This window comes from Wasmannia auropunctata, unplaced genomic scaffold (assembly GCF_000956235.1).
Source record: "Wasmannia auropunctata unplaced genomic scaffold, wasmannia.A_1.0 LD336090.1, whole genome shotgun sequence".
Classification (NCBI taxonomy): Eukaryota; Metazoa; Arthropoda; class Insecta; order Hymenoptera; family Formicidae; genus Wasmannia; species Wasmannia auropunctata.
Genome location: NW_012026800.1, coordinates 2,282,041 through 2,295,703, shown reverse-complemented (window position 1 = coordinate 2,295,703; position 13,663 = coordinate 2,282,041). Strand labels below are relative to the sequence as shown.

The window sequence follows — 13,663 nt, the reverse complement described above, 5'->3', positions numbered from 1 at the left end:
GTTTCCACGTTCCTCAGGAATCGTAAATTAAACGTTTAAGACCGCGGCGCGCGGCGCTTTAACGCGCGTATATTATGATATATATCGTTATCGCGGCAAAAATCTCTCTCGTTGTATAAATAAAGACGGAATAAAAACTTGACAGCATTAAGCACAATTTACTTCCCCGATATACCTATATACTCGCGGAGTCAACAACAGCGCGGGAGAAAAATATCGGTCGCTTTTTGCGAGCGTCTCGATAAACGATTAAATGGTATTATCGCATGTCAGATATAATTTATCGCGCATCAGATATAATTTTGCAAATAGTGCATCTCTGTTTTTGCCGCAGCGGCGGCAGTTCTTGTCGTGGTCTCTGTAATCTCGCGTCCGAAATAATACATATAATGTTGAAAAAAGAATATTTTTCCGAGAAGTGTAATTATGAAGATTAATATGATTTGCTTGCTCTAATTAATATTAGTTGGCCGCCGCGTCGGCGCTTGTTTTCTCCAAATTTCGAGAAACGTCACTGCCGAAAAAAAAAACAGTTGCGCTCGTTGGCAACAAAAAAAATTTCGCTGGTAACGAAGGATCGCATTCCGGATTGAAGTTTACGCGAGTTGCCAATGAGCGGTTTCGGATAAACGGCACCGATAAAACGTGATTTGCACGAGCGATATATATTCTTCGGAGGTTGCGCGTTTCCCAAGTGCAGCAAAGTAAATCTCTCACTCACTCACTCTCTCTCTCTCTCTCTCTCTCTCTTTCTCCGTCGAAACGGGAGAATGCCATTAAAATCGTAACAGACGAGATATCACGTTCGCATAATTCCACTCGGGGGCAGAAACCGCCGGTAAAATTCGCAAATTCGCCGAGATGTTCCCGCGCGGACTCTGGGCTTTCATCTCCCGTCCTCCCTTCCCTCCTCTTCCTCGACGTATCTATGACGCATAATAAATAGACGTAGTCGGTCGCGCCGCTCCGCGAAATCGCGCGCGGCTAGCATGCAAAGCATCGGCAAAACCGCAGGAATCTCGTTAGCGTATGCAAATCCAGGGGGTAGTAGTAGTAGGTACTAACTATCCTATCGTGCTGCGGGCGATCCCAACCTAATGTACACTCTATACTACGGCAGCTTAGAAATCGCGGAGACGGGAAGAATCCTAATGACAAGGTAATAGGCACCCGGCTTCGAACTTTGGACGACGTAAATTACTAATTTTCTATCCGCCGCCCGCCCGTAAACCGGCGTCGACCAGAGCGTCATTACGACGAGCGGGTACGAAAAGCGATTATTGCACGCGTCGACATTTTGTTGACGTTACGCACAAGTTAGCGCACAACTATTCCCTCGCGATGTAATTTCGATGGTTAATTATTTTTCTGATATTAGGAAAAAAAATGATCTCTCGTATGAAAATAATGTTTGCCGATAGATCAACCTTCTTCTGAGCCAATTATTAACAAATATTTGAATGTCAATATACAGAGACCTTGTGCTTTTGATTTATGAATTTTCGGGATCGCTTACATCGATTGAAAACATCTGAAAACTTGGATTTAATAGAATACTTTGTCGGACACATTTTCGTCCGAGCAGAAATTCAGTGGTAAAATTACTGGGAGAGGTAAGAGAAAACCGGGATAAGAAGGAAGGAGGAAAGTAGTAATTTAGCTCGCGCGTGATATCCGAACTCGGATTACGGCGGGGGAGGGGGGGGAAGGGGAGGAAACAGACTGTACACGGTACGTATACCGGATCGGTACGCTTGTTTCCGACAAGGGAGAAACGGCAGCGCCTTGGCGCGCGCGCGGGCTATAAGCGATTTCGAAAGAAAATTTAAACTTTCAAAGGTCATAAAAGTTACCAAATGCCGGCCGTATAAAGGTTAATGGCCGCGAAAGCCCGTAGGAACTTCCAGAAATGTACAAATCGCTCGTAAGAACAGGGCACGAAACTCAGCGCGCACTCCCTTGCCAGCAGCAATATTCTCGCCCCGAAGGTGGAAGTGGTGTAAAATAAAAACTCAAAGCTTTGTGCGAGAGGGGACTGGCGTCCAGAGTTATGTCTCGAAATCTAATTGAAAATAGTGTACCGTCTTGCCGAGTACAAACCCGAGCGTGTTGTTAAACATTTAATTACAAATAGTAGCCGCTACATATATATAATTATTAATGCAATGGAATTTCATACGACAGAATGGATCATCTATATAGGTATTAATGAGCGTGAATATAAATCGTGCGCGAAATTGTACTTTGGTTTTTTTTCCCGCGAAAAATTCCAGCGATAATACCAGAGGGAGAGCTTTTTCACATGAAACACACCGGGCGCTCTAAGTTACCGGACGTGTTCCGGGTGTCATATGTTACCCATGTGATCCGTCCGATGCTCCGGTCGCGATGTTATCGGTGAAACCTATCGTAAATCGCTTTTATTATATTCCGGGGCAAATTCGCGAGTCGTGCGGTTGTCCATCGGACATTGATGCGCGTCGGTGGAAGGTCTCATATCGGAGGGGAGGGAAGGGGGTTCGCGAACGGGGGAGAGCAAACGAGGCCATTTTCGTACAAAAATGGCACGTATCCCGCGGCGAAACGACCGGCCGATGGAAAATACGTTACGGAGGGAAACGCTGCGCAAACAGGCAGCCCTCCTCCGCACATGTACCGAGTTCCGCAGCCGTTAACCAACATTTTCAAACCGCGAGCAAACCAAGTTTCTGATCAAGTTCGCCAAACACGCGATCGCTCGTCCGAAACTCTCTTTTTTTTTTGCCCCGTAATAAACGCGCGAACGAGAATTGTTAAATACGCATTCTCAAACCGTTAAACAACATTCTTTATCTCGATAAAAACGACGTAATTTATTACTATAAATATTATATTAAACATAAAATAATTTATATAATTTAAAATAATATGATTAATATGATGATATGATCTATAATTTATGTAATTCCAAAATGAAGTAAGAATTAGCGTTGCTATAAGCTGCCAAATAAAGTAACAGAAAATAATTGTTAAAGTCAAGTAATGCAATTTGGCATACGTTTGCTGCTGCTGTTGCTGCTGTAGCCGCTGCAAACGAAACTCAATCGGAGTTAATCGAAACCGAGACCGCGATTATCGTTCCACAGATGGGAGCACGCTCCGTAAAGCACAATCGGAAGAGCGATGAGGGCACTTCCCCGCAAAAATGGCACGTAGCCTGCAGGGAAGCCGTGCTGCCTCCTGATGGAGAATGCGTTACGATAAAATGGCACGCGAGCCGCGGATCGTATGGGAGAAGGGTTTCTAACAGTAGTAACGGTATTAACGGTAAAACATTCAATCTGATGGCTCGGTAAACAAGGGTCTTTCTCTTATCCAGTTCGACAAATAATTGTAGCATTATAAAATGTAATGTTATAGAAATTTAAAAGAATTAAACTACATATAAGATTTCATCGCGATAAAAATAACTCGATTCTCAGAGGAGGGCGATTGGCAGTCATTAAAAAATGTTTTATTATTCTAATAGCGATTGTGCACTATTTTGCGAATTTATACGAAGAATTTTGGAGTAATAATTCTGTCATTTTGGAATACAATTCTGTCGTAAAATACAGATGAATATGTTAATTATATTCCGACACCGAAAGAGAGAGAAGGAGAGATTGCTGCTTTCACAACAATTCTAAGATTTTCGAGTTTCCGGGTGATGGCATGATAACTATGGGCTTGCCTTTCCAAATGTTAAGGCGCCGCGACATATACTATTGTACATCCGGAACGCGAAGCCAGAATGCCTTACCCCCTAAGCGCAATTCCGCAATTCCTTGAGCCATTTCGTACTCGTTCCGCACGAAGCACTGGTACATGCCGCGGTCCTCCCTCGCGACCGACGTCACGGAAATACGCTCGCTGGAGACGGTCCTCACCCGGGCGCCCGTTCTCAATGGCTGACCGTCCTTCAGCCAATAGAGTGCCGCTTGCGGAAATCCACTTGCGGTGCACGTCTGCAAAAGGAGTTTAGACGGAAGAAACTGATGAGAATCAAGAAAGGGACCCGCCCGGCGCGGCGCCGCGCGGAAACGAGAGAGAGAATAACGCGCCTCTCGTCTCTCCGAAACCCGCAAACTCGGGTTCTCTCTTCTTGAGAAAAATCAGATCTCTATATTCCTGAAAATGTATTCGAATCACACACCCGGCACCGCGGCCGGCATTAATTTCCGGCACGTACAGATTCATTTCCCGCGTCATCGACAGCGCTTTACGGTATTTACAGACGGCTGAAAACGCCGCGGTAAATATTCATAACAATGCTCGATATTTGCAAGCGATCTGTCGGCCGTTTTTGTATTCTTAAACTTAAAACGTTTAAAGACTCCGGACGTTCTGTAATTTACCTATTCTATTATTGACTATTCATAATACGAGAAGTATAGTTTGAAAAATTATAATACGTCGAAAGACACAACACAATGAAATTCAACTCTTAACAACAAAAAATCTGACGCAAGTTATAGATCGTCTAAAGTTATCCAGGGCCGATATTCATAGTTCTTTAAAGACCTAAGTAAGACCTGTCCCAAGTAATGTCTTAAGATGCTAATACGGCTTTGATTGGCTTACGACATCTTAAGACTGTACTTAAATATCTTAAGACGGTCTTAAATGTAAGAACCGACTATGAATATCGAATTTAGGAGGCTCTAATGGTATTCATTCATTTTTACACTCTACTCGCGACATCCGGGATTTCTCGAAATACCATTCCTCCCTCACTCCAAACGTTGTTCCTACGCTATTATAGCTACGTTCCAAGTGACAGGCTCCTTATTTATTTCCGGATAAATCGGTATCGATGGTGATTGATTACCAGATAGGCGGATTTCCCGAGGTCGACCGTCTGTATCGCCGGTTGCACGTGCACGCTCAGCGGCGCAGACACCGTTAATCTGATCTCCAAAGTTTCGCTGCCCTCGGAATTGCTAGCGGTGCACATGTAGGAGCCGGCGTCGTTCTCCTCGACGCTCTGGATGATCAGGGAGCCGTCGCGCACTATGTAATGACCCGACGACTCCTCGATCGGTTCCTCCCGCTGATTCCTGTTGTAGTACCATCTACGGCAGAGAGAAAAAGCACAGATACAAGGATTCTCCGTACGTACAGCGCGTATTTCCAATTCGATTCGATTCCACTTGCGAGGACGCGTCATTACCGGACATTCGCACGAGTGGAGAGAGTCGAGCTCTGTGTAAGCAGACACTCGCGGAAACTCCGGCATTCGCACCGCGCGCTCGCGACTCTCACGTGCGCGCGTTCTCAACAGAAATGCGTATATGCAAATTACACCATTTCCCGCGCTCGTCAAAGCGACGATATTATTATTGTAGTTACCTAACCGACGAGATCGCGAAAACGTACTTGCGTTCATGTATGCGCCGCCGCCGGTTGCCGGTCCGAAACTCGTATCTCCCCGCCGCACACGCTTACCACAAAATAACTATTGTTTCATCGGGAAAGACCGAATGCATCTCCCCCGCGCTATTGTAACCCGCCCTGCACCGCGGCGCCGGGGCTATATTCCCCGATATTTCTGCTCCTGCGTGTGTACCACACGTGTGAATACCGACGAGCGGCGCGCGAGATACGCCCTGGCGCGCTTTCAAAACGTTCACTTTTCAAGAACATGCATTTTAATGATATTCCGTCGGCGCGCGATTATTCAGACGGTCGCGCGCCGCGCCGACCGGAGTGTTTAAAGCACAATGGGTGAATTTTTACGAATCGACCGAAACTGAATTCAAACGACCTTTCCTCCTCCCGCACCTCGCTCTCCTACGCTCAGCTCCTGTCTCTGACGTTCCGCGATAACGCCGGGAGGATTTTTGCCTTCGGAAAATCCTCGCGCGCGCGCACGCTGTAAACGCTATTGGCATAACTATGCGAGTATACAACGCAACTCCTCGCCGTTGGAGAATCGATCTTCCAGGGGAATATCACGAGAAAGCGAGATCACGCATAACTTCGCCGGCTCCATCTCTCTCGGGTGTTCATCTTAATTGAAAATTCGGGGCGCCCCGGCGCGGCGCGGCGCTCTGTGTCTCGATTTAAGCCAGCCTCGGCAAACAGGATAATCCAATCGATCCTTGGCGAGCACGCGCGACCTTTGACCTTATCGGTGGTCAGTACGACGCGAAATGCGCGCCGACGTCCGCGCAAGAACATGTCAATCCGGGAACAAAATGGTCTATCTCTTTACGATTAATTCGCGGAATTAAGCGACATTAAAGAGATTTATTGGCATTATCCTTATTTGCATATTATTTACATTATTGAGCTTACGCGCAAGAGATAGATTTTATGTAGGGAAGAGGATCTCGCGCGCTCTTCAACGGGAAGTATATAAATCTCGACGGTGATATTTTTCGTCCCCCTCCTCTCACCCCCTATATCATCTTATCAATCCCGTCAGTGCCGCCGACGGAGTCACTAATGAAAATTTCAAGCTGCAGCCATTTTTGCGATCCGAATCTGCTCGCGTCGACCATTTAACGAACTTGCATATGTATTTGTATAACCGGATTGACATGAATTTTTAATATTAAGCGAATATATTTCAAACATACATTTCAAACATACGCACTCCGCGCTCTAATTAAATGAGTTAAAAATACGTTGTTTCTTTAATAATGCAAAACTTGTTTTTAAATATGTAAAAATGGAACTCAAATCTAAAAGTATATTTTAATTAAATATGCCATATCTCGATTAAACAACATTTGAAATGAGTTAAAAAGCATAAAAGGTAAAACGTCAATGACTTTAATGATACGAAGTTACGTCGATTAACGTCTCCGTATTAATCGATTAATATGCAAAACCCTTTCAATATTTCAAATAAATTAGTCTAATTAAATTAGATTACTCATTATACAAATCGAATGCCGCTAATCTGAATACCGTCGACATCTAAATCGATCCCAATTCGAGATCCCTTATCGCCCTGCGGGAAGTTTATCGGGCTCGAATGGAGCCAGTTCATCTTTCCGCGATTGCTCGTAACGCGCCATTAGCCCCGGCATCGCCCCTCTCGCGCGCGCAGAATAACTCCTCGATTTAGTCTCTTCATCTCTCTCATACATACACACTCCCTCTCTCTCTCTCTCTCTCTCTCTCTCTCTCTCTCTCTCTCTCTCTCTCTCTCTCGCTTTTACGCGATGATCGGCCCCATGTGGTTTAGAAATCCGCTAAAGCGTAGTGGTCCGAGTCTTGCTTACTCCGCATCCGGGAGGAGACGTGAAAGGCCAACGACGACGACGACGACGATGAAGATGAGGACGAGCACGAGGATGATGACGAGGACGAGGATGACGGCGATGAGGAGAAGACCAAAGAGGATAGAGGCGGAGATGGCGGCCGCGTCGGCGGCACCGAGGCAGAAGTGGAGGCCACAGGGATGAGGCGTATACCTATAGATAATCGAATTTACGGAGGGAAATTGGCGAGGGTAGGAGATGGGATACGGAGATGCTCGAGTGCGAGGGAACCCGGAGAGATGGGAGCGCCTCCGCGCCGCGACGAACCCTCAAACTCTCTTCCTCTCTCCGTCTTCGCCTTCTCTCGTCTGCTCTCGTTCTCTTCACTCGCTTCAGCTTTCTCTTCTTCTTCTTCTCCGTCTCTCTCTCTCTCTCTCTCTTCCTCCTCTCTCCTTTTCTATATCCCTTATCCCTATCTCCAGCTTCTCTAGCTTTCCTCTTCTCCCCCTTCGGGGGCTCTCTTCCGTCGACTAAATCAACCTGCGAAAGAGACGACTAGAAGAGCAGGAGGGAGCCGACGTGGAAGAAGAGGACGGCGGGCGAGCGAGAGAGAGAGAGAGAGGAGGTGAGAGGGAAACGCGAGCGGTTGATGAACACAAGCATGGAATACTCAGTGACGTCGACGTATACGTAAATGCGGAATATTTGATGGGCTGTCAGAAGCAGTCTCTGTAATCAGCGGTCGGTTTGTTTGCGCTACCCATACAGCCCTCCCGACGTCTATATATCTTCCGACTATCTTCGTTCATCCCCCCGACTACTATCGTCGCGCCCACGTAGATTGGCGGCTCTATATGTGCACGCGTTGCACACGCGCGCGCGCGCGCGCGCATGCAGTGTACATCACACGCACGCGTGCGCGTGTACACACGAGCCCGAATCTCCGCGTCGCTCTATACCCGGCGTCGATTCTACAAATTTTACGATCAAAGTTCCATCGATATGTTCTGCCGGCGACGTTTGAAATTTTCATTTTACATTTTCGGCGCGAGGGCGAGATCGATCGGGGGGATCTAAAAGAGAGAAAGTAAGAGAGAAAGAGAGGAAGCGAAGAGGAATTCCCTTCGAAATCCGGACGATAAAGCAAGAGTGACGCAGCGCTGACTCTTTAAGATTCTTAAGCGTTCCTATATAGCGCGTGGTTCGCCCTCTCGGTTCGATTCTCGCTCGTAATTATTTAAACGCGTCTAGCCGCCACGACACGGCAGGGATAACCGTGTGTTTCCATTCGACCCCGGAGTTTGATTACCGCGCCCGATCCCCCTTGCACGGTGCTCGCGGCATCAATGATGGGACCAAACTAGTTGCTAATCGCGTAATCCGCTGTAATATAACACGCTCCCCCCACCACGCAACAAGTTTCGTAGAGCGCCTCTCGTCGCGCTACTCCGGCGCGGGTGTGTTACATCGACGTGAGTCGCGCGGTCCCGATGAACACGTACGTAAGCTATCCCGTTTACCGTTCTTACCTCGTTCCACCGCCGGGGATAAATGTAATACATCCAAGCGAGCGCGTGGGTGGGTATAACGCGCCGAGCGGAAAAAGGATATGGTGTATCTCGTGAGAGTTAACGTAATATTTAATACTCGGGGAGAGAGAACGAGCGAGCGCGCACCGGAGAAGAAGAAAATCCTCCGCTCCGAAACTGTTTTCTCGTACACCTCCTCCTCGGTTCACCTTCCCGCCTTCGTCCGGCCTTTTGGCGAGGAGTCCGCGCGCATCACAGTGTCGATGAACTCCCGACCGTGGGCGTTTTCCCGCGCGCGTAGAACTCATATCGCGCGGAATATTCCGTCCGCGGATCTATGTTTAAAATTAGCATTAATATAAGGAAAATAGAGACACACGCGGGATGCGCTTGCGTCTCTTACAGTAGCGCGAATGAGCATCGCGTCCGCGACCGCGCGCGTGTTCCGTCTGTTTGCACAAAGATTCCAATTTCCTCATCAGTCTCATCACCCGCCACGGCGCTGTCGGGGCGCGGCAACGCGCGACGACGGGACAGAGCGTGGAGCGTAACATTGTTAAACGTACGCGCGTTTGATTCACAGTAACACGTATTATTTTAGATAATGAGTTTTAGCCTTGTTTCCTCCCGCCGCCGAGTTTGACTTCCTAACAAAGGTAACGGACTTTTATACAAATTTTTATCCAATTAACTTACACTCGCCTTCGCCTTCGCCTTCTTTAATGTCTCGCGTCGAAAAACTGTATTAACGAAGCTTCTTCTCGTGGAAAAGTTGCGTTTCTTGTCTGCGTGGTGCAGCACCGACGAAGCACAAGGCGGATTTCACTAGCGCGGTTGATTTTACACGTCGTTCTCGAGCGTGACGAAATCGGAAGCGCGATTGAAACCCGATCTATACGTCTCGCTCAGTTTCGTTCTAATATCGGATCGTCAATATTTATCGTGTACGTCGCGGTGGCTCTTCATTATTAACTGCCATTCACACCGGGACGTCCGCCCGTTATATATGGATTCCGTGACCGCGCCGCTATCTCCGCATTCGCGACGTGTGTGACGTTCGCGCGCACGGAGTGCGCCCGGTTAATCTTCAAGCATCGCCTTTAATTCAAGCGCAGCGTACCATACTTTGTATGCAGATTACTTAACAGCATCGCGCCGGGGCCACGGCAGAAAGTAAATGCCTGCTTACCGTTTAATTGCGTATCTGAGCGTAACGCAAGCCTCCCGCCCCTCTCCCCTTCCCCTTCCTCTCCTCTCCCTTCACCTCGAGGAGGGCGGATAAGAGAAGAGAGGAACGAGAGACGCGCGAGGAACGAGGTCGGCGAGAAAAATGCTATTTAAAATCTAATTATGGGCGGAATTACGAAATTGGTAATACCACAGGCTACGAGGATAGCCCCCGGACGACGGGGGACGATTTCGCTGCTCCGAACCTCCGGAGAGATCCGGGGTACGTATATACGCGAAGAGAGAGAGAGAGAAAGAGACTACCGTCTATATCCCCGGTTATACAAATTCGTTAATAATATAAATTTAATTGAGAATTAAACATAATTTATTGATCTATAACATTAATATATAAGCAGTATTAAACAAATCTACATAATTAATAATTTATTAATCCTGCAGTAATATTAATAAGTACATACAGTTCATGATTATGTGTATCGGAAAAAAAAACCCTTACCTGTTGGTCGGGGTGGGATTGGCGTAGGCCACGCAGGGGATCACGACGGTGTCCTTGAGACGGGCCGACATGTACACCAACTTCTCGTTTATTATAGGCGGCATGGAGCCCCGAATTTCTGAAAGCGGAAACACACCCGCGCGTAAATTCAATTATAGCGTAAAATCGAAGATTAAATCGCGGGAACGCCATTGGTTCGCTCGCCGCCGCCGCCGCCGCCGCTTGTTCGGGGGATCGATTCCGGGGGGAGGGAGGGGGGGGGCAAGTTTGCCGTGTGATACGCGGAAAATATGTTCATAAATCGTTACTGTCCGCGGGGAGGAAAGGAAATGCGGGATCTCTCGGGCGAGTGAGAGATGGAGGAGAGAAGAGGAGGAGAGGAAGGAAGAACGGAACACGGAGGGGCGGAGGAAGCGAAAAGAAAAGAAAAAAAAGGGGGGCCAGGACTCCGCGCACGCATCCAGCGCGACGTTTAATGGGGAGTTATGGTCGCAGATAACGCCACATCTTACGACACGGCGCACCATGAAGCGGAACCACGTTAGATAACGACGATATATCTCCGCGCTTTGGCGAGAATTTGAAATTACATCACGCGCTATCAAAAACGTCGGAAAAATTACGTTCCGCGCGGCACGAACGGGCAACGTCGGACATGGAACTCTTGGGAGCGAGACTACGCTCGCGTACGTCCGCGCATTAACGGAAATTTTGCAACATTTTCTCTTTTTTGTTTTCCTTTTTTTTTCTTTTCGAAACCGCATCAGTCTGCGCTGCGAGGTATATTAAAAACGGTACGTCTAAAGGAAGATCGTGTATGCAATGCACGCGCATTATAATACGAATTGCGGTCGCCGCTGTATTCGCGTAAATGAAATCGCAAAAGTAACATAAATTCAAAAAATAGAAATTAAATCGCATCTGTTAATTAAGTTTTTGCATACGGTTACAATATTTCCCCCTCGCTAACCCGCATCGCTCTACCAAAACGCTGTGTATCGCCGCGTAAATCGCTCGCGTTCCTAATTCGCGCCCGGCATACTTTCGGCTGCTGCAATTTCGCTCCCCCGCTCGAAATTTCCAGATTTTCTTACACGGCGCATGGAAATTCATAATTAATTAAACGTATCCGTATCGGGGTTACGCCCGGGTTCGCCCGGCAAAAATGAGGGTATGCACGCCGGCTAACGACACACATACACACGTCAATTATACAGCGCGCGCGCGTGGCGTATCACGGCCGTTACTGCAGTTATTCCATTTGTTTAATTACGAATGTAGGTATTTTTATTTCGCGTGGCTATGTTAAAATCGAGCCACTCGAATCTATCCCCTCGGCGCATATCTGCGGTGCGAAAATGCAGCGTTGGTTTATTGATTCGTCCATAGATACTCAAGTGCCCTCCTCTTCGGCACGTGTGTTATTTCGCGATCAAATGATGTGTGGACAGTGTGTCGCACATACGTGCTGTTACATTTAACGGGGAATTAATGCGCTGGATTACGGCGGCGGAATACTCGCCGGGAGCATTCATATACAAACCTCTTGTACGTCGCGACAAAAACCTCTATCGTTTACGTGGGACACACGTTCGTACACGGTAGCCATATGCGATGTGTGCGCGTGCACGCGCGGGCACGCGTTACCTCGTGCGCTTCGTTTCACAATGTGATTAAAATTAATAGCAAACGTCAATGCGAAAGATAACAATGCGTGCCAGTGTTAATTAATCAACGTTACACTTAACATTTTGATCAGTGCAATTTCGAAAAATTACGGTTCTTCAATTTACTGAAAAGAAAGAAGTTATATTGATCAATCTATAATACAATGCGATATAATACAATCCGATCTCCGGAGCAAGTAAAAACTCGCGAGCAGACAGAATTAAATGGAATAATAAATTTAATCCTGCAGCCGCGATTCCGAAATTCGATGACGTCCTTTCGGAAATTTAACGTTAACGTTCATTGACTTATAAAAAATTCGAAATCTATAATTAATTGAACAGATCTAATGTTCACATCTCCCTCTTTCCTCTACGACACCGCTCATTTATCGTCGAATCGAATGTCCGCCGGAATCGTTTCGCGATCGTTATTTCGTTTCCTCGAAATTGCGCGATAAACGTTAACTTTGTACACCGGCGGCTCGCGCTAAATGATGTTGGACCGCACCGGGCCTCCTGCTGGGATTTACACGCTCGCGGATAATGCGCCGAAAAGTTTCCTCATTACTCCGCGAAAACTACTGGTACATCGAGAGATTTTGGTTAATTTAGGGGATATATACCGACGAAGGTCCGAAGGCGCGCGCGTACGCGTGCGCGCGCGCGTCGAAATATGCAAACGATCAAATTTCTCTCCTCCGAACTTCATTATTAAGTTATTAACTACCTAAGTGCGCTTAGCATAAATTTCTATCTTACGGCGGAAGATATCCGACGCGGCGGGGCCCGGATCGTCCCTTTCCCCCTTCTCACCACCTCCTCCGCCTCCTCCGACGGAGGCCGGCTTTATTACGAGTGCACGAGCGCGAACGCGCGCGTACGTTTCTGGAAAATTGAAACCCGTGAATTTTTTAACGTCCACCGAGATATTCTTGCTCGGGCACGTCGGATCGGTTTTTCTTGCCTGATTATGCGGCTGCACACAAACGGCTATCGGTTCCTCTCCCCGCGCTCCGTTCCTCCCCCCCCTCCCCTCCCCCGCTCATTTCCGCGACCCGTTCTGCTCGCATCTCTCAAGGATAACGTCAAATTATAAAGCACCGTTCGATTGTCATTACCGATGATACGCTGCAATTTAAATTGTTTCATTGTTATATTATTGTGCAATATCATATTATTTCATGAATAATTATATTGATGTGACGGATAATTGTTATTACAATTGATATTATTTTGTTTTGCGCGAGTACAGAACACGGAAATGTCGAAGGGGCTCCGAACTATCTCCGAATTAGCGGTCGATGTGACATTTTTTTCTAGGTCAATTCCATTCGTTCCCCCCCCCCCCTTCCGTTCCGCGTTCGCTTTGAACAAATATTTATCCCGCGCGTGTATATATCGCTGGCTAGGCTTTCAGCGAATATCGTTTATTCGGGCGAGCCGTCGAATGATACGCGAGGTAATTAACCCGCGAGCGAATTATGGTGATAATTAATTGATGTTTGTTGGAAATATTTGTGTGATTAGAAATATACCAAAGCGGGC

The 13,663-nt window shown here is 47.2% G+C and overlaps 1 protein-coding gene across 1 annotated transcript in view; it reads right to left on the bottom strand.

Annotated features, from left to right (window-relative positions):
- The window catches only part of LOC105448067 (Down syndrome cell adhesion molecule-like protein Dscam2), an 80,817-nt gene that overhangs the window by 33,994 nt on the left and 33,160 nt on the right, over positions 1-13,663 (bottom strand). Inside the window, exons 5-7 of the mRNA XM_011686430.1 lie at positions 10,449-10,566; positions 4,850-5,093; positions 3,782-3,986 (exon numbers count right to left, since the gene is read on the bottom strand). Of these exons, the coding sequence (XP_011684732.1) occupies positions 3,782-3,986; positions 4,850-5,093; positions 10,449-10,566 (567 nt within the window). The remainder of the gene's footprint in view (positions 1-3,781; positions 3,987-4,849; positions 5,094-10,448; positions 10,567-13,663) is intronic.